The following is a 26,560-nucleotide window of genomic DNA, read 5'->3' as shown; positions in this document are numbered from 1 at the left end:
TTTGGACTTTGATTAAACACACCTGACCAACCTCCACCAAAACCAGCAGATGACATGGCACCCAAATCATCACAGACTGTGGAAACTTCACACTGGACTTCAAACACCTTGGACTCTGTGCCTCCTTACTCTTCAAGTAGACTCTTTGACCTTGATTTACAAATGAAATGCAAAATGTACTTTCATCTAAAAAGAGGACTTTGGACCACTCCAGTTCCTTTTCCTTCTGACGCCATCTCTAGTTTAGTAGTGGCTTTACATCACTGATATTAGCAATGCAACAGTTGTACCTCCTTTCCTAAAGACATCTGCGTGGTGAGTAGGGCTGCCACAAACGATTATTTTGATAGTCGACTAGTCACCGATTATTTTTGCGATTAGTCGACTAATCAGATCATGCATCCATTGGACGTAAAACGTACAGCTTATTGCACAAGCATGCATCTGCTCTTATATAACTATCATTAGCTTACAGCTTTAAGTGTTTAAGGTATGTGCTAACTAAAAATAAAGACAAGATGATAGTTTATTAAAGTTTAATTAAATTTGCAGATTGTTTCGGTGAAGTTTAATAAACTCCTTGCTTGCCATCCCATTCCAGTGAACTTTTCACTAATACGGTTTGGTACACCACTCTGCAAACAGCCAGCTTTTTCAGTAGTAACCTTATGTAGCTTACTCTCTTTGTGGAGGGTCAAGCATTGTCATCTGGAAAACTGCTAAGTCAGCAGTCTTCCAAGTGACTGCAGTACTGCACTACACCAAAGGAAGCACTTTCTGTAATGCTGCATTTTGGATTTTCATGACCTAAAAACTGTAATCGCCTAAATAAACATATCACTATATTTATTTCAATTCATGTGTAATGAACAGAGGTGTGGACTCGAGTCACATGACTTGGACTCGAGTCAGACTCGAGTCATTAATTTTATGACTTTAGACTTGACTTGAAAAAATGTTCTAAGACTTGTGACTTGACTTGGACTTTTACACCAATGACTTGGGACTTGAATTGGACTTGAACCGGTTTACTTGAAAAGACTTGATATTTTACCCCAAATATAAAATTTAACATGCATATTATATAGAGATTGAAAATGTGACGTCATTCACGGGTAGAACCGCAAAGGATTCTGGGAACTCGTGGCAAGCGGTACTAGCGCACGCAGGCTTTCAATTAAAATCAGTTATACAGCGATAAAAAGAAACACAAAAATGTCAAGAAGCTGTTGTATTATTAACTGCAATAGCCGGTCGCATGACAGCCACGGGAAGCCGACGGGTAAAGAGATCGGTTGTTATCGGATTACGTCGTTGAAGAGAAATTGTTCGAGCCATGTTTCCGAAGTAACAAAGAGGCGACGGATGGCCTGGATTGCAGCCATTCAAAGACCAATTATAACGCCCCAGAACACTCCAGCTCACAGGTTAGTCTGCTCCAAGCATTTCCACAAAGGTCAGTCTGCTGTTGTAGTTAATGCGTCATTTTTCTTAACATAATTGGTGATATAGGTTACAAGCAAGTCTGGCACTGAACAGAAATTGTCGCGCTATGCTCCTTTGTTTATTGTGCATAAATAGTGAATTGTCCTGACACAATATTGTGTTTCGCTTCTGTTATTATGGTACATTGACAAAAACATATACTTTCATTCACAGGGTAAAACAGTTGTTTTGTATCACCAATCGCCCAGTACGATTACAGCATACAATATTATTGTCACTGCTACATTTCTGTGATGCTACCAGAAATTATTTCCACTGCTAATTAATTACCGTTGAGCTCAAAGGTCCTATTAATAAACGGTTAACGAATGTGTATTTATGACGACGATTTGTGAGACTGGTAAACTTATGATACGTACGATGGTCTTTACTTTCTACACGGTGCATTTCAAGGTCCTGTACCCATCCGTTGGTAAACTGTACCTGGGCTTGTTGCAGTGACCGGAAGTTACTAAACTTCACGAGTGTATGCACTCACTCCAAGAAGCGTATAATTATAAATATGCATATAAATATGCTACGATGAGATAGCTGACTTCATCTAACTAGCAAATGTTTTCCAGGCTACGTTGGTGATGCAGTTTTTTTTTTTTAAATGATATTTAAAAAAAAAAAATCATTTATTTATGTATGATATTTTGTCATGCGATTTTAAAGCCGGTCCTACAAGCGCATCCAAGAATAACATGCAGCTTATCTCAGAACTGTCAGTGAAAATTATTCTTGGAGCTAGGTTTAATTGAGCTGCATTTTAAAGAGGTGCAATTTCACAATTTGTGTATATTTTCTAAGTTCACTATTTTGTCATGTGTTGAGAAAAACACAGATTTAAAAATTACATGGTCTAATATTTACATTTAGCATATAACTGCAACATGCTTTTTTTCGGGTTTTTTTAAAGACTCGAAAGGACTTGAAATTCAAAATTTCAGACTTGTGACTTTACTTGGACTTTTACACCAGTGACTTGAGACTCGACTCTGACTTGCCTGACATTACTTGAGACTTGACTTGAGACTTGAGGATAAAGACTTGAGACTTACTTGAGACTTGCAAAACAATGACTTGGTCCCACCTCTGGTAATGAATACAGAATATATGAAACAAAACACAATCTTTTTTGCAATATTCTAATTTCTCCAGACGCAGCTGTATAGGAGGGGTGCAACGATACACAAAATTCACAGTTCGGTTCGATACTTTGGTGTCACGGTTCGATATTTTTTCGATATAAAAAAATGTTCATGCCTTTTTAATTTGTCATTTATTAAAATTATAAATATATATTTTAACTCAAAAGTACAGTTTTTAAATTTAATGTTGCTGAAACAACAAAATAATAATAATGATTAAAAAAAAAATCTATCTGATCGAGAAATCACTCATCTTTGGAAAAGAGAGTTTATTACAGAGAAATGTCTCTTTCCAAAATAAAAGCTATACTATACGCTTCTTCTGGGCTATATTCTCAGCAGCATATTAAACATATCAGGTCCCCATAAGGGGAATCATGTGCTAACGGCTGTCTAAATGACTCGGGTAAAGTTTGTAGCATGCATGCTTGTTGTTTTTGTCTGCTTCCACTTGTCTTTGCACTAGGATGATGTCGGCGTAAATGTGCAGTCATATTCGTTGTGTTCCCACTAGTGCTGTCAGCGTTAATCTCTTTAAAATGACATTAATGCCATATCGCGGCAAATCTCTGTTAACGAGTTACCACGGATCGCCCCGTGCGTGTGGCTGGACGGCGTCAACACGTTAACAAGCTAACTGTGCTAACGCACTAGTTCCCACAAATTGAGCATTGCGTGGCACATCCAACATACTGTTTTACTTTTGTCCATGACGCGCTTACCATCAGGGTCATGCTTCACATGAAAACCAAGATAGTACCAAACGCCAGCTCTGGTGGGGGAGGTTCAATTTTGGGTAGCGTTGAGGCAGTTGCCATGTTGCAACGAGCTTACCTTCTGTCTTGCTAGCTTGCGCTGCGCTCAGTGGATCTGCACTCGACAGTGCAGCCTAGGTGGAGTAGTCGAACGCAGATCCACTGAGCGCTCAACACAAACAGCATCGTCAGAAGAAAAGTTGATAAAATAAATAAAAAAATTTGTGTTGTTCGATACATATGTGTGTACCAAACCGAAAGCACTGTATCGAACGGTTCAATATCGATATGAGTATTGTTGCACCCCTACTGTATACGTAATTCAAGAAAGCCCAATCCACACTGTGAAGGTAACAAGAGCAAGCAAGTTAAAGTTAAGAAATAAAAAATGTAAAAACAACATTACACTCCTGACGTCAAAGTCCGTCAACATGATGGATTTGTCCCCGTGTGACTGGAAACTTTCAAAGCATTAAAGCTTTAACTCTTTGATTTTTTGGGGCTGGTGCCAAAACTTAATGTTTACAGTGCTTGTCTTACAACGCTGGAATGATTTTCTGTTATCAACCTTGGCTGTACTGTAGCTATGCTGATGTTACATCATCTGCACAGGGTCTCTTTCATTCCTCTTCAAACAGTAGCCAGCTGCCTGAGTGAGAGAAGGATTTTCTGACTCACATATCAATCTGCTTTCTACCAAGATTTTCATAAAGAACTGACTCAGAAATCAAACTAAAACTGCAACACAAACAACAAGATTTACCCTTTTGCTGTTTAACACCTTGTGGTTTAATTTTGATCAGATTCACTGCAGATCTCACACTGTGCATTCAATGTAGCAAGCACTATAGCTGCTTGTGGTTCATAAAACAATTAATAAAACATAAAACAATCAAAGACTGTAAAACAAAGTCACCTAATCCTAACTGCAAAGAACATTTTAATGGCGTCCATGGATCTTACTTTAGTCTCGTCCACCCCATTCCTGAAATTTATTCTGATATTGGCTGCTATTTGGGTAAAGTAAACCTTCAGTGATCTTTATTTTATTTCCCTTTTAAATCTAAATGCATAATGTCTTTGGAAATAAGGTAATGCAATGTGTATGTAAGTATGTTTGCATGTGTTGATGTCACCTTCTCTCCATGGCCCATGTCTTCATTCTTAATGTCGCTCAGTGTTTTCCAGTTCATGTTTAATCCTGTGCCTGCTGATCTGGTCTCTGTCAGCGACTGGCTGTTGACTGCAAAGCCTTCCCGGTCATACCTATAGAGATGACACGTACATGAATAAATATGCGTCGATTAGGCATAGCATTATAAGCACTGACAGGTGAAGTGAATAATACTGATTCTCTCTTCATCATGGCGTCTGTTAGTGGGCTGGATATATTAGGGAGCGATTGAATATTTTGTCCTCAAAGTTGATGCGTTAGAAGCAGGATAAATGGACATGTTTAAGGATTTCAGTGAGTTTGACGAGGGCCAAATTATGATGGCTAGATGACTGGGTCAGCGGGGTGTTCACAGTCACAATCTATTAATAGCAGCCCAAGGAAGGAACACTGGTGAACCAGTGACAGGGTCATTATCGGCCAAGGTTCACTAATGCATGTGGAGAGCGAACGGATGAGCTACTGTAGCTCAAATTGCCAAAAACGTTTATGCGAATTTCTGATTAAAAAGTGTCCAAATACACAGTGCATCACAGTTTCTTGTGTACGGGGCTGTATAGCTGCAAAACAGTTAGGGTGATTATGGCCCCTCTTCACCACTGAAAGTGAGGATCAGAACTGGAGCAGAGAGCAATGGAAGAAGGTGGCCTGGTCTGATGAGTCACATTTTCTTTCACAACATGTGGATGGCCAACTTTGTGTGCATTGATTACCCACAAAACACCTGGCACCAGGATGCACTATGAGAATAAGGCGAGTCGGCAGTGGCAGGGTGATGCTTTGGGCAATGTTCTGCTGGGAAACTTTGGATCCATCTATGTGGATGTTACTTTTACATGTAGCAGCTACCTAGACACTGTTGCAGACCATGTACACCCTTTCAGTGAAATGGCATTCCTTGAGCTCTCTTTCCGCAGGACAATGCACCCTGCCACAAAGCGAAAATGGTTCAGGAATGATGCATGAGGTATTTACTTGGTGTCCAAATTTCAAAGCCCTCAATCCAATCAAGCATTTGTGGGATGTGCTGGACAAACAAGCCTGATCCATGGAGGCTAATATCAGATACCACAGCATACCTTCAGGGATCCAGTGGAATCCATGACAAGTCAGGGCTACATGGCAGCAAAAAGGGTCCCAACACAATATTAAACAGGTGGTCATAATGTTATGCCTGATGGGTGTATGTCCAGGCATGCCTATGAACCAAAACACATTGGTATATTCTTTTTAAATTGTCATGCACATTATACAGAGAGCAGGGAAAAGAAATACGGATTTGATAAGTCAAAAGAAAGCACACCGTATGCTTGAGGACACAAGTAAAGATCCCTGGATACTGAAAATATTAAACTACACTAGATGTTCCATAAACACTGGACCTGAATATGTTCAGCAGTGTATTTATTTGTGAAAAAGAAAGTGTCAAAGCAAATGTGTGTATATTTTTTTACATGTTTGTTCTATGGCATTTTCTTGTGGAGTAATTAAACTCAATCACTAACTGCACTGTATCAATTATATTCCAAATAAGCATCTTCAGACATGTCTGAATCGCTCTTGTAACTGATTTCCAGACACAACATCCTGCAATATATCTGATCTGACATATGGCTGCCAAATGCATTAACAGACCATTTATCATTTTTTCTCTGCATACATTAGCATCCACATACACAGTTCATTCACCAAGTGAAAAATACAAATAAATAAAACCTCTCGAGTATTGTCTATGCATGCCTTTTATTAATTTATCTACCTTTTTAATATACCATCTAAAATCTTCATGGATCAGTGTGACTCCTGCTCAGCAGTCTAACTAAGCAGTGCAATCTAATCAACTCATCATCCAAATTCATCAGCTTCCTTGAATTATGCAAAGAAGTCTGGTCCAAACAATCCCACATAGCACCGCATCGCCACAGGAAGTAGAGTCAGACAGACCTCCTTTGTCTTTCTAAAGCACAGACCTAAATATAAAAAAGAAGTGGATAACTGTCTGGTACTTGACTAACTTCATTGTCATTCACTGACTGCTGCCAGCATGTAAACTTGAATAAGCACCAAACAGCAGCTGAGATTGAGAGGAAAAGCTGCGGATTAGAGGAGAATGGAAGGAGTGATGAAAGGAAGGAGGGTGCTGTTCTTTTACTTATTTAGCCCTTTAAATATCAACACCAGAGACCAATAAGACCAAGATTAAAGCTAGATCAATGCAGCCTACCCCTTCACTTTCTCCTGCACACAAAAGTAACTGGCATAACTAATATAACGTACCCGTAAAAGTGGCCAAAATGATCAATCATGGAACAATTAGCAGAATTCATAATGCAGTCATTAACAATTTAAAAGTGTGAACAGAACCATGCCTTCGGGAACACGCCTGAAATTACTGTATTTACACTTTGAAGGTATGAGTGCTGTTTGACGCAATTTAGTGCCTACGAATAGATTTCAAGAGTAGCACACAGGCAATCATATGCACACAGAAGGATTGTTATGTACACAAACACACACACACACAGAGGGAGGAAAAAGGAAAAAGCATTTTTGTTTCAACAGTGTCCAGACTTGGGAACAGCCTTAATGAGTGAATGAGTCATAATTCAAAATCCCTCCACAGGAGCTGCTAATAAGAATCCAGTTTGATGCTGCTCACCACGTTCCCATCTTTGTGAGCAAGTACAAAAGCAGTTAGGAGCTGGAAAACACAAATACTTGTGCTTTGTTTCTGTGGTGCTCCCTCCTTCCGCCCTTCTGTCTACATCCTGTCTCGAGTCCTGCTGGGACTGAGGGGGCACATGCCACCAGTCTCCAGCCAAGTAATCACTGGGGCTTTGTATTTATATTTATGTGTGAGACGCCTGGTGGAATTTACCATACTTCATTTCATTTGTATGAGCAATGCAGTAGGGTATTTTTTTTTTTAAAAGAACTTCTTGATGTGATTATCGGTGCAAGTGTATAATTGTTGGTGTATGGCTGCACATCAGAGTGACTCACCAGGCTCTCAGTCTAAAGGCCTGTGGTATATCTGGGTTGACCATGACTGTTGAACTGAACAATGCAGAGAGAGATCTTCCCCCAAAATCAGACAATCGAGCTCCTTTGATGGCAACCACTGGCTGTGTAGAGCCATCAAACTTTTCTGCCTGGAGAAAGAAAAAAAAGAAGAAAAAAAGTGTCTAAGAAAGTAATTCAGGAGACAGAATGCGAGGCTGCAAAAGCAGTTGTATTATTGTCTCTTACTTGTTTAGTCTGTGTCTGCAGCTTGAAGACACCAGAAAGTAATATTTGGTATGGTGTGCTTTCATAATTGGACAACCTACAAGTTAATTTGAAAGTCATTTTTGGATTTCTGCAAAAAGGAGGGGATTAGCTCTTGCAGATCGAATGAGCTTAGAGAAGAATAGTGCTATTTCATGCACATTCGAGAGTTATTTAGCCTTCTGTCTCAAATAGGAGACTCTCGTCCAAAAAAATCACTGAAGGTCACAGGAATGATTTGACCGATCCAAATTTTACAGCCCAGAAAACCTAATCAGAGTGTTTTTGTACTCGAGAGCACCCAAAGAGAGATGTGTGACTACACATGCATGGCTGTATGCACACATACATACATGGGCAACTACATAAACACGTTCAATTAAAGAGTGCTCAACACTTTTTAATGTCAAATTGGAAATCAATCCATGGATACAAAAAGACAGAGAGTGAGAGAGAGATTACAGTAATTACCTCTTCGCCCCACAGTGTGACTGTCACGACTTTGCCTGTTTCGTCGATTATGCTGAGAGCCCTCTTGGAGACTTCTCTGCTGTTCTTAGTGGTGATACGGGATACATCCTCAGCACTCTTACATATTCCAATCACATCTAGAGGTAGAGAAAATCATTTTACAACTCCATCTCTTGATAACAGGAAGACAATATCCTTACAGTTGGGCATGAAAAAGGGCGTTATGTGAAGAGCACCTCCTGAGATGTCTCTACACAGTGTAGAATTTAAAAATGCCCCCTGGATATACTCTACATAATGTGAAGTGTTATCACATCATAAGCAGTAAAGGCCCAACAGAGCACAGAGCTGACACCCCTCTGATATTGCCAAGTTACAGCAGAGTGACATAAATGTCATACCAGGCTGGCTAACACCCAGCACCACTTTCCAAATGACAACAAACACACTCATCCCTCTTTCAAGTTTCTTGTCATGTCAAGGCCTAAACACTTCATTCAGGATTACTGCACTGAGGAGCAATGAGGAGCTCTAAGATAATAAAGAAAAAATGATAAAAACAAAATATTCAAATACAGATTTCAGTTCGACTTGAGTCAACAATTGCGATGTTCCTTTACAAGGTGGAATCAAAATGGCATGACTCCACCCATAAAAAGCATAAAGAAAACATGACTGAATATGGCAGATTTCTCCATCTAGGTAGTCTTCTTAAGAAGCTCATCACAATTTCCTCCTGCTATAACTGGATCACTCCCTGTAAGCTGTCTGTTTCAAAGTGCTGTAAACAGCCACATGATGGCATTCACCGTGGCATTCAGATCATTTGTTCCCTCAGATACATCAGAAAATGACAGAATTGTGCACTGATAGTCTAACCATGGAGGACAAACTGGTAGTGCACAAACATACTCCTGCTAATACACCTGAAGTTAAATCTGAAGTACCTGTACCTGAAGTGTACCATTTTCTGGTTGTGGCTAATAAAGCTGTTTGGCTTCTGGGTCAAAACCCAGCTCTCATCAACATGTAAATCAGGTACTATTTTGTGTTTTGCGGTCATTGTCTCCAGCAGTGTATTTCATAAAGTAATTATCGTCTCACTGTGAAGAAACTGCTTGGTACCAGCATCTGCTGAGGTGTGTAGTCTGCTACATGTGCTGCAAACAGTACTGTAGTATTATAAAAATGCTGCTATGTGGTGACACCACTGATAAATTACCCCAAATATCTTTTCCATGCATTAAATTCTGTAAAAACAACAAGCTGGCATATTGACAAGATCAGACATTTACATCATATTTCTGATGGGTGATTATAGGTATCAGACAGGCGTTGACTACCTGTCATAAGAAAACACAAATATTTATTTATTAAGCAAATAACAAACTAAATAAATGTTTTATACCAAAATCTAGACAAGTCAGAAATTAATCAAGTATGACATCCATCCATTTAAACTATTTTTCTATCCAGGAACGCAAGGAAATAACAGTCATTTGGCATTTTAGTTTTTTATAAAAAAGCAAATGTGAAAATGCACGGATAACAACAATAATTATATTTTAGTATTAAAAACAACATTTGAATTAAAATGTTTGTGCATAAAGGTGGATTAACCATTACTGAAAGATAAGAAATGAGTTTTGGTACAAAATACTGTTACAAATACTGTTTTTACTATTTTACTATTACTATTTTGAATATTGCCATCTCTGAAAAGCCTCATTGCGGGTGACTGTTGCCATTTCACTTGAGATAAATGATGTTTATAACATTATTTATCTCCTTGTGTACGTGAAATAAAACACAAAAAAATCTATGGGGGGTGGGGTCTGTAGCACGTTTCATGGTGTCCTGAGGATTTACACATTTGTGTTCATGTATTCAACAAAATAACTACACTGAATAACAACACCTTTTTTCAGATCACTCATCTGGCCTTTCTGCCTTCTCTGCTAGCCTTTTTCTAAACTCTCCCCTTCCTACCCATCCTCCCGGTATTTCTGTCAGTGCTCTCTCAGCCCTCCTTAATTCCATTATGATTGAGACGTCATCCACCTCTGAACTCCATTATCACCACAGGAACAGGCTGACAGTTCTCATTACCATGTTATAATCCCCTATTTAACAAAGGAGTAGAGTGAGAGGCAGTCGAGGGAGAGAGTGAATAGAGTCAACAGATGACACACAGGACATGTAACACTGCCCCTCTGTGACCAACGCAAACACACTCCTACAGCTAAACTGCTCAGTGCATCTCTAAACTATTTAGTGTGGTGCTGTGCTGGTAGTTTGCAATAATGTAACCATGTAATATAACTGTTCAGGATGTAAACCTACATGGAGCTTTCAATTGGTAGGGTACAGCCAGTTGCTTATATTTCTTTCTGACCATTAATTTCTTTTATAGTGTGTCCAGCACTTAAAAGATTCAACATGCCTGCTTCTGTGCTATCAGTTTTCTTACTTGCTCTGTTAGCCCATGACGCTACAACACTGGATTACTGTGCAATGCAAAAATCAAATCTCACACAGCGCACAGCTCTAGCATAAGACAAACGCAACAGACCTGAACTTTTCAACCCACAGAGGCCAGCAGAATAGGTTTCATCCAAACAGGATTTAGTGTAAAATTCCTCTTTAATCTTGTTTTAAAAAGCTGTTTGTTTTTAGCTTGCACAAAAAATGTATTGGAATAAATAAAGAACAACTAAGCAACAAAAACAACATATTCCTGTGAGAATTACATCAAAAATCACAAACTAAAGTGAAGTCAGGCCAATAAAAATCAAAAGAGAAAACTGATTTAAATTTGACAAATCTCCCCTTCAAGGTAGTGTCCTTGCACGTTTCTGGACTCCTTCCAGTCTGACTGCTATTTTGTTTTATTGTTAACTGAAGGCCCTTGTTTGTACTTGTGCAGACTATAAACATCAACTTCTGTGATGCTTTCACATTCAGAGCTCAGTCTCGTTGTACAAGTTGCAGATTAAACAAATGTTATGCATTGGTTTTTTTTATAGTTATTAGTCTAGAGGGCATTCAGAGAAAATAAAGCCTGGAAAACAGTATATTTGTGTATATATATATATATATATATATATATATATATATATATATATATATATATATATATATATAGAGAGAGAGAGATTTTTTTTTCTCCCTTTATGGGTGGAGATGCAGATCTCTAAAACTGCAGGATGTAACGTGCATACCGCCTAGGAAAAGTTTTTTTTTTTTTTTAATCTCTATTACCCTAACTATAAAAATGTCACTCATACCTTTACATCGTCTCACTAATAAAAAGGAAAACACTACCAAATTACTGTCTCTCAAACCTAATCTTCATTTGGATCATCCCAATTTATCTGCCATGAAGATAAAACTTACCTGTCACGCACACTGTGTCCAGGAGCCACAACAAAACTTAATAAAAACAGCAGAATAAACGTAATCGTCTTCCTATGACTTCTCTTACAGTATGCCTGAATTAACCTTGATTTTGATCCTGCCATAACAAATTTTCCCAGAAAATCTGGCTTACAACTGACACGACCGTGCCTGTCAAATAGATTCGTTTTTTGTAGCATCTACACCTATGGCCTAATTGCCTAAACAGTAGAAGCAGAAAATCATGTCTTGTCATGTCAACAACAGCCCATTTCTAAAAACCATAAACCATTCTAATTTCACAAGTAATTTAAATTCACTTGTGACATACAGCAATTTCTCCTTCAAATTAAAAGTATAAACAAAATGCCTGGCCAGACCAGTTTAAATTGCAATCAGATAGTATGATACTCCATGGGCAAAAAAACACTAACTGAGCCAAAGTCATAAAGCCTTTATCTAAATGATTTTTGATTTTAAAGACAAAAAAATGAATCCTAATTAAATGAGTAATATTCATAAGGTTTTCCTGTTAATGGAGTCAATCGAATGTGGTCTACAAGATAACATCACAGAGAAAAAAAAATTACCTAAAATTTTGTTTTAGGTAAAAATATATAAAAATATTCTTTCATGGTTGAGAAATGTGTTGTATTCTTTGCCTGGATTGACTCACACAACAGTCACTGGTATGTTTTTTGTTTTGGCTTCTGATTTGTAAAACATACACACGCACAACACAGTTGCTGAATCACACTAAAGTTTCTATCTTTAACGCTCTGTTTAAGCAGTTGTTCCACAAAGTTTGAAGAGGCTGTGAGTCAGGTCATCATCAGAACGCTCACTGCAGTCTGCCGATTGGTGTGACAAATTCCCATCTGGATGAGTTCATTAGTAATGTTTCTGAGCTGTGATTGCAATAACCGAGCTTGTCAGATGCAGTTTGGTTTTGTGAGGCTTAAAAAAAAGAAAAAGAAGCAAGTAGTCACGTCTCCTGCTTTTGCCTTTTTTCTAACCATCCTTGACACTGAAGCTCTACCTGCTCACTCACTGTTAAGTTTTTCTTTTATCTGTTAAATTGGAGAAATGTATAAATAAAGTGTGATGAATGTTGTCTCCTACCAATGATAGCATCTTTGTCTCGATTTTCCAGCTCTGCGATGGGCACAAAGTCACAGTGCACTGTGGGGATGCTCTGATTGTCATCACATGGCACGATGGATGAGTGAGCGTGGAGGGTCATCTCGTAGTCGTTCTTCAGCGTGGTGTACTGTTTGTTGGCCGGCTTGAGTGTAGCCTTGGAGATGTAGTACACCTACCGAGAACATTAGATCAAAGTTGTTGACATCATAAAAATTTGACTTGAAAATCTGCAGTTTCCTGTACATTTAATGCGATTGATTGAGTGGGTCACCAATTTATTGATCGTGTAAAAGGAAATAATTATTAAAAGGCTGCTTGTGTTCAACCAAAACCTAATAAGAGTTGAAAACCTTCAGGTCCAACTAAAATGTGGTGTCATATCAGCCCCATCAGTCCTCTAATTCACCAGAAAATGAGAAGCAGCTGAGAGCGAGGCTGCTAAACAGCATAATTTAAACTCAATCTCCGAGGCTCACTTCTTCATTTACTCTCCCAAGTCTCCGATATCCCCCCTCTCTTTCCGCCTCCCAGTTTGTCTCTGTGACTCTCTTCTTTTTCCTTCATTCTTCCCCCTCTGATTTACCCCACACAGAGATGGGAGCATGAAACCAATGTGATAAGCATTCTGGCTGCTCAGAGTCAGTCACACCCACTCACTGCTCTGTCAATACCCAGATCACGAAGAGACGATGGATTCGTTCCTTTATCTTTGGAGGGCAGAGGACACAAATTGGATATGAGCCTGTGTTGGGAGTCACTGCCAGTGGCTGATACCTGAGCCAATGTGACTACCAAAATGATAGCGAGGGTTAATTGAGTTATTAAGCTCTGTGGGCGGGACTAAAATACGCAAGCGCTTTACCATGTGTTCTACCTGTCAGGTAATCGGACAGGTAGATAAGACAGGAACAGGTGGCTGAGAAGATTTCGACTGGTGTTTACTTAATCTTTCTAGAAAAAAATTATTGTCAGTGATTATAGAAAGAAGGAATCTATGTGCAGCAGATTTATTTTTACTTGATTAAAAATGTACTCAGTTCTTTGAGGTTTCTTCTAAAAACCAAAAAACTAAATTATATTTATATTACTTGCCAAAATGATTTGTATTCTTGAGACAGAATGAATGTCTTCAATTATTTTTTTTACCCACAAAACATTTACAGGGCTGACATTTTTCTTTTTCAAAAGCGCAAAAATGTTTCCTTCTGTATTAAGTAGTGGGTTAAACAAAATTTTGTTGCAGATAAAATTCTTGGTGACTCCTATGTTCTGTAACGTACACTGAACGTCATAAATCAAACACACGCAAACGGAGGAGGTAACATCACATTTGCAGGGTGGTGATACAATGAATATAATATATACATGGAAATCAAAAGAATTAGGATTTATAATATGCTACGATCATTATAGAAAGATTTATCATTACAATGCAGCTGACACGTTTAACAGGACAAGGAAATTATTCACAGGTGGAGATAAACATCAAAATATCCAAAAACTGGTACACAGATTCCTATAAGTGCTTTTTTGATGAAGCCCATTGGTTATTTGAAAACTCAAGATGGTAGACAATTTCATGTTAGCTGTCAAAAAAGGCAAGAAACATAATAATTTTCCAAAGTAAACTAGAAATCCAAGAATGTGTCACGGTTCGGGGTCATGTTGACCCAGCTTTCTGTTTCTCATGTTTTGGTGTTTTTCTAGATTATGATTTATGATTTGATTAATCAGTGATACTGTTTTGATTATGATTATTATTTAGTAGGTTTTGGTCAGTGTCAAGTTTGTCTCTCTCTGTCTAGTCCGTGTCTTAGTAAAGTGTGTTTTGCTTCCTGTTTTACTTTGAAGGTTCTTGTTCCTGTCTGATGTCAGTGTTCCAGCTTTGCTCTCCCTGTCTCGTTAGGCCTTATTCCTCCCAGCTGTGTTCCCCTTCTGTCTCTAATTCCTTGATGACTCCCTCAGTGTATTTAAGCCCAGTGTGTCTTTGTGTCAGTGTCGTGTCGTTAACGGCGTCTACTCTCATGTTAACTGTGTGTTCTGTCTGCTCGCCTGCCTGCCTAGTTCGGTTTTTGTATTCCCAGTTTAGTGAGGTTCCTGTTCTGTTGCTATCAGCAATAAAGCTGAGTCTTTTGAGTTTATGTCTGCCTTCGAGTCCTGCATTTTGGGTCCTTTCTCTCCGTCTGCCTGCACACGGCCATGACAGAATGATCTTGATGTCAAATCATACACGACTGAACACATAAAAGTCAACTATAGAAGGCTGAAATTACTCAGAATTGTTTTGTTTTTTTTGTTTTTTTTAATTTGCAAATATGGGTGTAGTAATAAACATCTCCTGCATGGACCTTTACACTCCTCACTGGTTACTCAATTCTCACCTACTACTAGGGCTGTTTGATATAACGATATATATCGGATGATGATATAAAAACGTCTGTCGTTTCATTTTACGCTATCATTTGTTTCGTGGTGTTGCAAAATACACTGTTTACAGCAATATTTTTTTCATCGTTTTGATGGTCACTGTAGTGGCTATATTCATTTCTTAAAGTTCTCTCTTTCTCTTATATTTAATATAAACACACTACGGACGGACAAGCGCCTGTTTTTATGGGTTGTGGTTAGCAAAAACGACGGTAACAGCATGCGTGTCCGCTTGTTTATGTTCCACATAAACCTTTCACAATAAAGCTCAAGATCCTGTTGAGACTTTTCAAAATAAACTGAATCACGTGAAAGAGCAGATTATTTACGGATGAGAAGTAAAAAAGATCCGCCATGTGCTAAAAAATAAACCTTAGACTCAAACCTTAGAACAGGCTTTTCCCCGTAGCACGCCGTGTAATAAATACTCACAAAGAAAACGGCGGCCGTTACAACTTATGTCTAAAAATGTATTGTTTCATGCATCTGTTAAAACACTCGACTCCAGCTACATGACGCCCAGCTGGAAACACTTCCCGCAAGTCGAGCTGCCCGAGATTCACAGAATTTACAGAAAATGTTACATTTTTGTGATTTATATCGTTATCAGGACGATAGAGGTTTTATATTGGGATATGAGATTTTGGTCATATCGCACAGCCCTACCTGCTACCACCAAAAATCATGTTATAGTGCCTCGGGATTGAATAAGATAGAGAATGGATTGGTATATCCTTACCCATCCATTCTGGATTGCATGTGAGTGTTAAAAATGTGTCTGTAGGTGCATATTTAAAAGTGCTTGGGTGCTAGGTGAGTGTACCCATATGGAAAAGATATATATAAATCTTGTAAAGTTTGTATCTGTCTTGTGTGAAACTTGTATGAAAAGCATGTAAGAGTGGAAACAGATATAAGATCCCTTGAAAAATTATATAATGAAACTTGTATGTTTTGGATACTTACTAAAACAATGTATGAAAGTAATGAGAAAGTGGCCACTTTCATGAGTAATCACATATAAGTTTTTACTATTTCTTTTCCATATGGTCATTCAGTCATTCCCCATGAACTAAACTAGGAGACATTAGAAGATGAACTAACATTAAATCTTGACAGTGTATTTTAACTACTTACATTAATTAACCAAAGAAACAAACAGCTAGGCATCACAGTGTTACATTAGTTGCCTCACATTAAGGTTTTAGGTTTGAATCTATCCAAAGAGCTGTAGTTCACTGAAAGTGGCTTTTGGTGTGATGGTAAAAGGTTATCTCTGTGTTAGCATGTTACAAAATAAATGATTAAGAAAATTGACGACAGGGTGTGTGAGCATGAGAGCTGAGCAAAGGGTAAAGAAGCCTTCATGCATTGAACACATGGAATTCACTGAATCAAAAATTAAGAATAAATCAAGAATAAATTGGCACCGGATGACTGTTAAATGTCTGAACCTAGTTGTAAGCATAGTATCAAAGAGATAAAAGGGTAATCCCTCTGCTTGCACAGCACAGTGCAATTTTTATTGGCCCACTGGAGCTTCACTGTCAATGTCTCATTGCAATTATTTTGTTTAACATTTGACAAAAAAAGGCCTGAAGAACATTCCAACTTCCCCTTTAGTGTGTTTGTTGGGCAGCTTAGATAATGTCACTACAGATAAGAATATAGCCCATATGGTTTTCACTGCCCTATGCATAGCCAAGAAAACAGTCCTCATGAACTGGAAAAATAAAAATAATCTTAATTCTAACCAATATAGAAATTATCTATTAGATTACATTAGTCTCGATACAGCCTCTGCCACCACATCAGATCAATTGCTCTGGGCTCCTTTGATTAGCTCCATCACCTAGTGGGGGTGGGGGGGTCATAGTTTGGTCCCACCTTCGCTGTTGTGATTGGTGTGGGGGTAGGGACAGGCTTAGGGCATCGGGGGGTTCCCCAGGAGCATCTTCCTTGGGGGGCTCAACCCGGGGTAGCGGTCATGGCCTATTAGGGGCTCTGTTGGCTCTAAGGTATCGGTTTCCTCGTGGCTGTGTGCAGCAGGGCTAGGGGAGGGTCTGTGCTGACGGACGTGGGTTACTGACCTGGTAGTCTGGCTACCCCTGGGTGGGTCCGGGACGGGCGTGAGGTTCTGGGGGCGCTCCGTCTCTGGGCTGGGGCCCTGGCCGGGCCTCGGGGGCTTGGGTCCTGGTTGGTATGTTGCTGGGGTTGTGGGCGGGTGGGTGTATGGGGGCCCGGCCCTGGCGCAGGGTGCCACCAGTGCATCGAGCCACCTGGGGGGCTCTTCAACTGGTGGGGGAGGTTGTTACACCTTGCAGGAGCTCTCCTCTCTTCAGGAACTCACTCTGCAGGAGGGGGAGATACAGGAGAGGTGGAGAAAGATCTCAGCCTGGGCGTCTATTGTCTTGTGTAGTCTGAAAGATGAGTGGATGGTGGGGTGGGTGCAGTTTTCTCTGTGGTGGGGTCAGGTGGGCTGTCCCGGGCTCTGTGGGGCCGGGCGTCGCTGCTGTTCTGGGCCCCGGTCCGGATGGGCCTGGGCCCCCTTTCCCTGGCAGGTTGTGGAATATAGGGGTGCCTACTGGGGTCAGCGGGGGAGCTGGCCCCAGGGAGGGGTCACTTGCCCCTCCCTTCCTTCCCTCCCCATCTCCAGCTGCCTCCCTCTTCCCGCTCCACCACAATCACCCACACATGCAGGGCCTTGGGGTAAAGGTGTGTCACCAGGGTGCAGGGGAGGCAGCCCCCCCCCCTCACCCCCCCCTCTCACCCCCCCCTCTGTCCCCTTCTGGCTTCTTGTGCCTCAATTTTATCTCACAACTTAGACATTCACATTACTCACACTCTCATAACACATACATATAGGATCTTGGGGGTGGGCACGCTACACGGACTCCAAAAGACCATCAGGGTGTACACCTCACCCCTGGCGTCGTTGCCCACCTCTCAATTTTAAATACACGTAGACATTGAGGGCTAGCAGGAGGGACTATGCGCTTACCTGCTGCTCTCTGGCAGGTAGCTCCACGCCCTCCTGGGTTTTAAATGCACCTTAGAACACACATGCATCAACACTACATATGAGCGGGCGGAGGGAGGTTTTGAAGTCTTCTCACACCCCCGTTCTCTGCGACCTGCTGGAGCGGGGGGCCAGGATCCCTGCTGCTGCGGAGTTGGGGCAGTCTGCTTCTCCCCACCGCAGGGAAAAGAGTAACACCACCTGGGTCTGGGTGCAGTTTCCCCCTCCAGGGGCAAGGGTACCTAGACCCGGTTCTTAGAGTACGCTTGGGGAGTGTGATCGTGTGTACAGTGTCTCTCTATGTCTGTCTCCACGTTGGTTGAGTGTGGAGTAAGTGCATATGAGAGCATGAGGGTGGGAATGGATGTTTGTGTCTGTGTGTGCCTGTATGTCTGTGTCTATATGTCAGGTTGGGTATCTGACGCCACCTCTCTGGGGAAATCTCAGGACCTCTAAGGTATGGAGGCCTATCTCCCCCCACCACTTCCCCTGCCAGTGGCAGACGCCCTCAGACATCGGTGCATTGGTGGTTCTTTGTGTCTGGGGATGGGCGCCCAGGTACACACCGGCTCACTCCTTGGTGGCTGCTTATCGGGGCCTGGAGCCTGGGGCTCGCTCGGGCCATTTCAGGGGTGGGGTGCCCTCGGCCTCTCGGCCTGGGGCTCGGTCACTCTGGCACAGCTGGCTGCCGGCGGAGCTCACGGGCACATCACTGCAACCCCCCCCCTGGCTTCTGCTCCGCGGCTGCTGAGTGACCCCTCATCTGCGACTCTCCTCAGCTCTTTCTGGGATAGTGGCGCAGCTGCCCCTCCGTTGGTCTTCCTTGGTCTCTTGTGTTCTGGGGGCCTCTGGATGTCTGGAGTCTTGATCTCCTCCATACCTGCTTCATGCCCTGGTGGACGGGGCTGTGGCTCCCCACACCCTCTAGCAGATCATTACATGAAGGAACCTTTTAAAAACAAGCGCATCCATGCTCACAGGTGTACACATGGGTGCTCACACACACAAACTACACCCTTTTTGGCTCCTACTTCAAAGCACAGTGTGCGCTGTCGATATTACGTGCTGCACAATAATGTTTAATATTTAGTATTTACTATTATATTCCCATATATCATCGTGATGTTGTTTATTGTATTGCTCTCGTTTTCTTCTGCTTGTTTTCTTTTTTCTTTTTCAACAGGTGATCCAGGTGATTGATATATGTATTTTTTTTGTCTGCTTATTTAGTTTTTTGTTTTTTTTGCCCTTTATCCCCGTCCCTCTTCTCCGCTGTTTTTTCCCCCTCTTCCTTTCTCCCTTTTCTTTTCCTCATTCAAGTCTGTCCCGTATCTAGCAAGTGAAAATAAAAAAACAAATAAAATAAACAATAAAAGGTGAATCAAATAGACCATTATGGCAAGGCTGGGATGGTCAATTTGGTAAAGTAAATCCGTTGGGCATCTTTCCTCGCCTTTAGACAATAATTCTGATGGCAAAAGAACCAAACGGGACAGGCAAAAAAAAAAAAAAAAAAAAAAAAAAGGCCTGAAGAAGTTTTTTACGTATAGTGAAGTACAGAGCTTATAAATGGAGACTAAAACCTCAGAAATGTATTGGCTGAAATTGTGTAGTAATAGAAATAATAGCCAAACTGGAAATGTTTAAAATTCGTAAAATTGAAGTGGCTAATGGGATTTCTCAGATTAATGGCTGCATAGAGACAAACATGGAACTTTTGGCATTTGTATCCACTTTTGAAAGATTGTTTTACTTATCTGCAGCACTATTACATGAATCTGTCTCACTGATCGTGTTTTTATGAATGTAGCCACTTGAAAGCAAGATGCAATGATTTAATAAAATTCTTATAATTAATAAATAATTATTCCTTACTATCATTTGGAATTTATATAACCATACTTAAATTTGATCAAATATCTTGTTTGATTTGCAGCCCTGCAGTAAGCCCAAGGATCAGTGTCTGTGTCAGTTATGTGAGTGCAGCTGGAGCTTGTAGGCGTAGCATTTCTTTCTAATATGGATACTTTCTGACACGGGGTTTGAACCAGGGCCCTCTGGTCATAAGATGATCCTATTACCACATGATATTTCCAAGATTCTTTAAGACCATCTGGTTTGGCAGAGACACACATAAGCATCAGTGCTCGACTTTCTAGTATTCAATCATACATGCCCATTTGCACATTGAGGGGGGTTACTGGTCATTTTAATCATGCTCACCCTCTAAACTTGAAGCGAAAAGAGACATTGCTTGTAGTGCAATGAAACTCAGTGTGACGAAAGCCTCTTTTATACCTAAATTACCACAGGATTTATCCACTAGACTGAATCTTTAAATAAAGGGTAAACCTTTGGGTATGTATTCGAGTAACTGTAGCCAAGTCAGTTTTTCAGAAGCATGGATGAATAAGACAAAAGACTACACAAATCGTAAGCAACATAGGAGCAAATAGATAAAGAAACATCTAGCAATTCATCCCGTTAAAAATATTAAAAGATTATTCATCTGCAGGTAAATGTACACAAATATTTAGCAGCCCACAAGGTTTTCTTGAAATATGTCAGCTTCATGGGTATCTTTCATATATTTATAGTATTCATGGGAGACAGACAACACTGACAATAAAGCTATATCTGATTATTAGAAAAAAGATACAGAGATAAATTAAAGAATGCTGATCAATCATATTAGCTTTTCACCAAAATAAATCCTGTTTTACTCCCAGTGTCGTACAGTCGTACTCTCTTTATAAGAAGAGAAATAATGATTATGGTCACCAACAAAATTCCTGTACTAATACAGACATTTAGGTGCTGTATAAAGATGGATAAAAATTCATACCAGTCCTTTAATAATTTACAAGAACACACTTAAATCTGTAATGCCTGTATCAATTCCTTAAGCTCTGAGTGACAGACACTGATGTCAGCCTTAAGGCCTCTGGCTAAGAACATCAACAGCAAGGCTAACAGTTATTTCTGACACAATAATGGTAATAAGACACCCGAACCACAGCCAAACAATATCACAATGTCGCATTTTAAATTTTCTTACAAACATTTCCAGTCTTACATATCCACACTGCTCAATATGTCTCAAACACACAGGTATATATTTTAGCAAAAATGACTTAAGGAGTCTCCCCTATAAAATCGAAAAGTCCTCCAGACATGAGAAGATTTTACAGAAGGATTTTATTAGGCAGTATTTCACCGATGTTGTTTGAGGACCTGTGTGTGCATACAAAATAAATACCTGAGACTTAAGCCGCAAGCAGTGTGTAAATTTTTACAGCCTCTAAGATCGTCTTTCTTTTGTCAAAATGAGTATTCAGTCAGATTTATTGGCTCGAATGCAAGCGCAAACCTTTCTTTACACTCTTGAGTCATAAAACTCAGTGTAAACACATGTAAAACGTATAATTTTGCCTGAAATTTCCAAGGAAGCACTTATCGCTTCAAGTGTGGATACAGATGACTGGGATCTGCTCACCTTGCCTTGCTCCACTAGAGAGAAAAACTTGTCCACTTCCTTGTTGAAAGCAGTGATCCTGATTTCACCCTGTTGACAAGCACGTTTCCATTTAACACCATTTCATTGCACATCGAAGGCAAAAATCAGCCACGTGTGACCATATTAAGATGCAACAGTCAGATTTAATAAGACCTCTCTACTCCTCTACTTACACTCTCATCCACTATCTCAAAGGAGAAGAGCTTGCCCTCTCCTTTGGAGTTACTCCACGTGCGAATGCTCGACTTGTTGGTGACTCTGGCTCTGATAGTCCACCTATGGAGAAAAAAAATAAAAATAAATCTGTATTAATCAGTGACTGATAAATCACTAATCATTCAAGACCTCCTAGAGCAATTTTGTTCTGTGACTATAAAACAATTAACACTATTGTATATTATAAAAAGACTGATTGCTAGATAATTTTGTCTTTGGCAGTGATTGTATTAAAGCCCATTCGTCCATCCATCCAATTCTGAGTCACTGGGGGGCTAGAGCCTGTCATAGCTCACATAGTGCGAGTGGGAAAAGCCTGTTCTAACGTTTGAGTCTAAGGTTGATTTTTTTTTTTTTAGCACCTGACGACTCTTTTTTTGCTTCTCATCTGTCAATACTCTGCATACTTTTTCACGTGATTCCGTTTATTTTGAAAAGTCTCAACAGGATCTTGAGCTTTATTGTGAAAGGTTTATGTGGAAAATAAACAAGCGGACATGCGATGGTTTTAAGATCGTTGTTGCTAACGACAACCCATAAAAACAGGCGCTTGTCCGTCTGTAGTGTGGTTATATTAAATATAAGAGAAAGAGAGAACTTTAAGAAATGAATATAGCCACTACAGTGACCATCAAAACGATGAAAAAAAATATTGCCGTAAACAGTTTATTTTGCGACACCACGAAACAAACGATAGCGTAAAATGAAACGACAGACGTTTTTTATATCGTCATCCGATATATATCGTTATATCGAACAGCCCTACGGCAGACACTTTAAAAAGCCTCCTTTTTTGTTAATGAGCATTCCAGCTCGGCACACATCAGTCACCAATGTGTAACACAACTGCACAAAAAGAACAATTTCCTAGGAAATTGAATGAGTGTCTCACAGTCATTTTAAAGTTCAGTGAAAGGGAAAAATAAAGCATATCACAACTTTCTTTTCAAAGAGTGAACTGGTTGTTGTACATCTGCCAAGTCCTGGATGTGCTTCTTGTTCTGTTTTTAACAACAGCCAGCCATGCTCTGCGCTTTATGAAGCAGGATTCTTTTTGACTGCATTGATAATTTTGCAGTGGAGGATATTCTTACTATAACTTTGCCTGCAATTAAATCCCCTATCATAAGAGCAGCTGCTGGCCTCGAGTGAACCCTATTTCCTGCTCAGTATGGATAAGACTGCTACACCAAGGTTTATGACAGTCAAAAGCCAATTATAGTCTGCTCTAGATGCTTTTACTTAACAACACCAGAATGGGATGGGGAAAGCCATGCGAACAGCCATAAAAGACCTTGCACACATAGAAAGCATCACTATATAATCCACTGCATGTAACACTGTGTCACACAACGACAACAAACCTCCACTTTTAATCTCACCCAAATGTTCATAGAAGGACTACAGCTGCTGAAGTCATCTGTTTTACTCACTGTAGGTACTCCCCAACTTCAAAGTAGGAACAGTCATCAGTTTATTACAACACCTAGAGGCACAGTTATCTTTACAGCCTACAATTTCAAACAGTGCTACGTTATCAGTGCCCAAACACAGAGCGAGTTGACAGGGTGCCTTCACTACAACTAGAGCTTGTTATTCTGTGCTCTTGTCTTTTTGTAGCTAACTTTAAGGTCAGAGACAGAGACTTATGCTTAATGAAACGATAAGAAACATGAGGGTGGGGGGGAGGGTGCAGTAAAAGGGAACCCTGGAGGTGAAACTGTAAGAGGGAAGGAAAAGGAAAAAACGTGGTTAGCCAAATCCCCACCGGGCCAAATAACAAAATCAAAACCTCAGCAGCAGACCATAAAGACCCAGCAGTACCTGCTGCAAAAGTGTCCGTTTCCAAGGCAATATCGGTCATTTCATTTCATTTCCATGCAAATGGGTTGTATAACATATGCACACTCAAGTTCACACAGCCACACACATTGTGAGCGAAAAAAAATGAATGCTCATACATGCATGCGTCAACACATGCCCCAAAGTGCTACCAAGAAATGGTAGCAAGCGGGGAAGCAGAGTCACAGCGTGAGAGAAAGTAGTTTAGCTGATGAGCAGAAAAGCAACAAAATCAAAGTGAAATCATAAACATATACAGCTTAAAGTTTGTTTGGATATTAGGAAGAAATATGGGCAAGTCAGATTCAACTTCACAACTTTACAATGATCTGCTACAGAACTTAACTCACACACAGTACATGCATGTGAAGGGTGTCTAATGTAAGGTACAAGTGGCCACTAAAAGGTCCAACCCTGCCCACAGCAAAATGTCCAAATTGTTCATTTTTTTTACCCAGATGTTTGATTTATCTGTTTTATATTCTTCTGAGATACAACAACACTATCTACCGCCCGCCATAATACACCAAAGTAAGATGGTTAAGCTACAGAGACATGTCAGCACGTTCCAACAGTTCTGTTTCTTTGTAATGACACACGACTGAATGTGGAAATAAATACAAAACTGGACAGTTAAAATTGAATGCCTCACAATCTAAGGGTTCGTCTTTACACTAAAATAATTAGAAAGCATTTGGTTGTCTTTATTTTTTTATAGTCACTGTCTCCTAGGTCTGACCAACTTAAAATACATTTGAGCTGCATGCTAAAACGAGTCTTAGACCCCTGATGTATATAAAAGTGAGCAAATTTAGACCGAGATCACTTGCACTTACTTGCTTTGGTAGGGGTTGAGGCTTGCAATAGGAATCACTTTTGCTGAAGAACCTGGAGAAGCGCTGTTGGCCTTCATGGGTGAAGCTTTCATGGGTGAAACCTTCATAGTTAAGCCCTTACTGGGTGATGCTTTAATAGCTGAGGCCTTCATGGGAGAAGCTTTCATGGGTGTTTTTCCCATAAAACTTCCTCCTCTGCCTCTGGGAGCTGAAACACAAAGAAGCTACTTAAAAGAGTGTTGCACATTAACAACATGGTAATTTAATATTGCTGAAAGAGATCATCAACAATCTTGAAAATGGATTCACCACAAAAGCCATTTTCAAACTGAAATGCCAAACACTGGCTGGTTCAAACTTCTGAAATGAGAAGACTTGCTGATTTTCTCAGTGTTATTTTACTGTTGATTTATAGGTTTAAAACTATTTTTTAAACTATAATTAACGTATGTAGCACGATCCCACATCCGGTGAGACTACCAAACATTAGTTTCCATTCTATTTAATACCTGCATAAGTTATGTCTCTTATGTTGCAAAAGTAGCTTGTTAATAGTTTTTCATTAACTCTATCAAAGCTCCAACCACTGTGAGGTATTTATTAGCCCAACTACAGTGGTAGAGCACCTGCCAGTTTGCTATTAGGCAATACAATCTGAAACACGCTGCCAAAAATTTCAGCTAGGATTAAACATTAGTGGTAGTATTATCATCTGATCTGTGAGCAGCTACCAAAATAATAAAACGGCTGAAAAAGTTAAATTCTCCCAACAGAGATGCATGCTCAGAGTTACTTAATTCCCTGTTAACATCGGTTTGTGCCAATTAATAAAAATGTTTTTCTTCTTCGGGTAAGGCTGCCAATCAATTATTAATTTCATAATTACTATATCTGTACGTGCCTTTCAGTCATAGGAGAAAGAATAATTTGAATTAGTTATCAGACTATCGGTCTCATGGCCAAGAAAGCAAACATACTTGCCTTAATTATGTTCATGCGCCATGATTATTTTTTAACTTAGACTGAGTCAAAGACAGAGCAGTTATTCTAGATCAGTAGGAGAGAATATGGGAGGTTAATAATCAATGATTGCATATTTCTCGTCCTGTGTAATGCTCAACAGAACATAAAATGTATCTACTTCAACCACGAAATGCTAAAATTGTCAGAAAATATCAATATGAAGGCTAATGTGTAATTACTCAAGCTGAGAGTGATTCAATAGCATAATATGTAATTTATGTAATTTAATTTTGCAGTGTTGATCTTATTTCTGTCTTTGTTACGTGCATACTCAACTCAGGACTAATTTAACTACCTCACATAGAAATAAATCAACACAACTGTATTTTTTTAAGTTAAGACGAAGTTTTCTTTGTATAAAATTAATTTAAAAAAAAAAAACTCCACAAGTTTTGTGTTCTTCTTTGCAAGATACAACAGTTTGGACCAACCCACAGACTCATAAGGTGCTATCTCACCTCCCACAATGAAGTAGCATCAGCCCCATCAGTATGATTCAACCCAAACACTTATCTGCTGACACAATATTTTTTATGCAATTGCTTCTTTTGGCAGGAATAACATGCCATATTGAGCAGCAGTACTTTTTGGAAAGGAGGATGTGCGGGGATTTTCAGGGATAAAGCGAATCAGGTCCACCGAGACCACTCCCTCTGATTTAAGCTCCGGTTGTAAAGCACAACAAATATGCACCTCGATGATACCCTCCTTTCTGTGTGTGTGTGCACCTCATGATCAAATTCCTTGGGGAAATTCACAGATTGAACAGCTATTTTCAGCCGAGGGGTAATTAACATCAATATTCATACACACGCTATCTGGATGGAGAGTTAGG

General features: G+C 39.9%; 1 protein-coding gene across 1 annotated transcript in view; it reads right to left on the bottom strand.

Moving 5' to 3' along the window:
• LOC120733625 (replication protein A 70 kDa DNA-binding subunit-like) overlaps positions 1–26,560 on the bottom strand; it is a 48,609-nt gene that overhangs the window by 14,898 nt on the left and 7,151 nt on the right. The window contains exons 7-13 of the mRNA XM_040031922.1: positions 24,703–24,910; positions 21,982–22,084; positions 21,788–21,856; positions 12,825–13,017; positions 8,307–8,443; positions 7,572–7,720; positions 4,531–4,660 (exon numbers count right to left, since the gene is read on the bottom strand). Coding sequence (XP_039887856.1) covers positions 4,531–4,660; positions 7,572–7,720; positions 8,307–8,443; positions 12,825–13,017; positions 21,788–21,856; positions 21,982–22,084; positions 24,703–24,910 — 989 coding nt within the window. The remainder of the gene's footprint in view (positions 1–4,530; positions 4,661–7,571; positions 7,721–8,306; positions 8,444–12,824; positions 13,018–21,787; positions 21,857–21,981; positions 22,085–24,702; positions 24,911–26,560) is intronic.

Source organism: Simochromis diagramma, unplaced genomic scaffold (genome assembly GCF_900408965.1).
Source record: "Simochromis diagramma unplaced genomic scaffold, fSimDia1.1 OVJJ01000216.1, whole genome shotgun sequence".
Lineage (NCBI taxonomy): Eukaryota > Metazoa > Chordata > Actinopteri > Cichliformes > Cichlidae > Simochromis > Simochromis diagramma.
The sequence above is the reverse complement of the archived record's forward strand: the minus strand, read 5'-3'. Positions and strand labels throughout refer to the sequence as shown.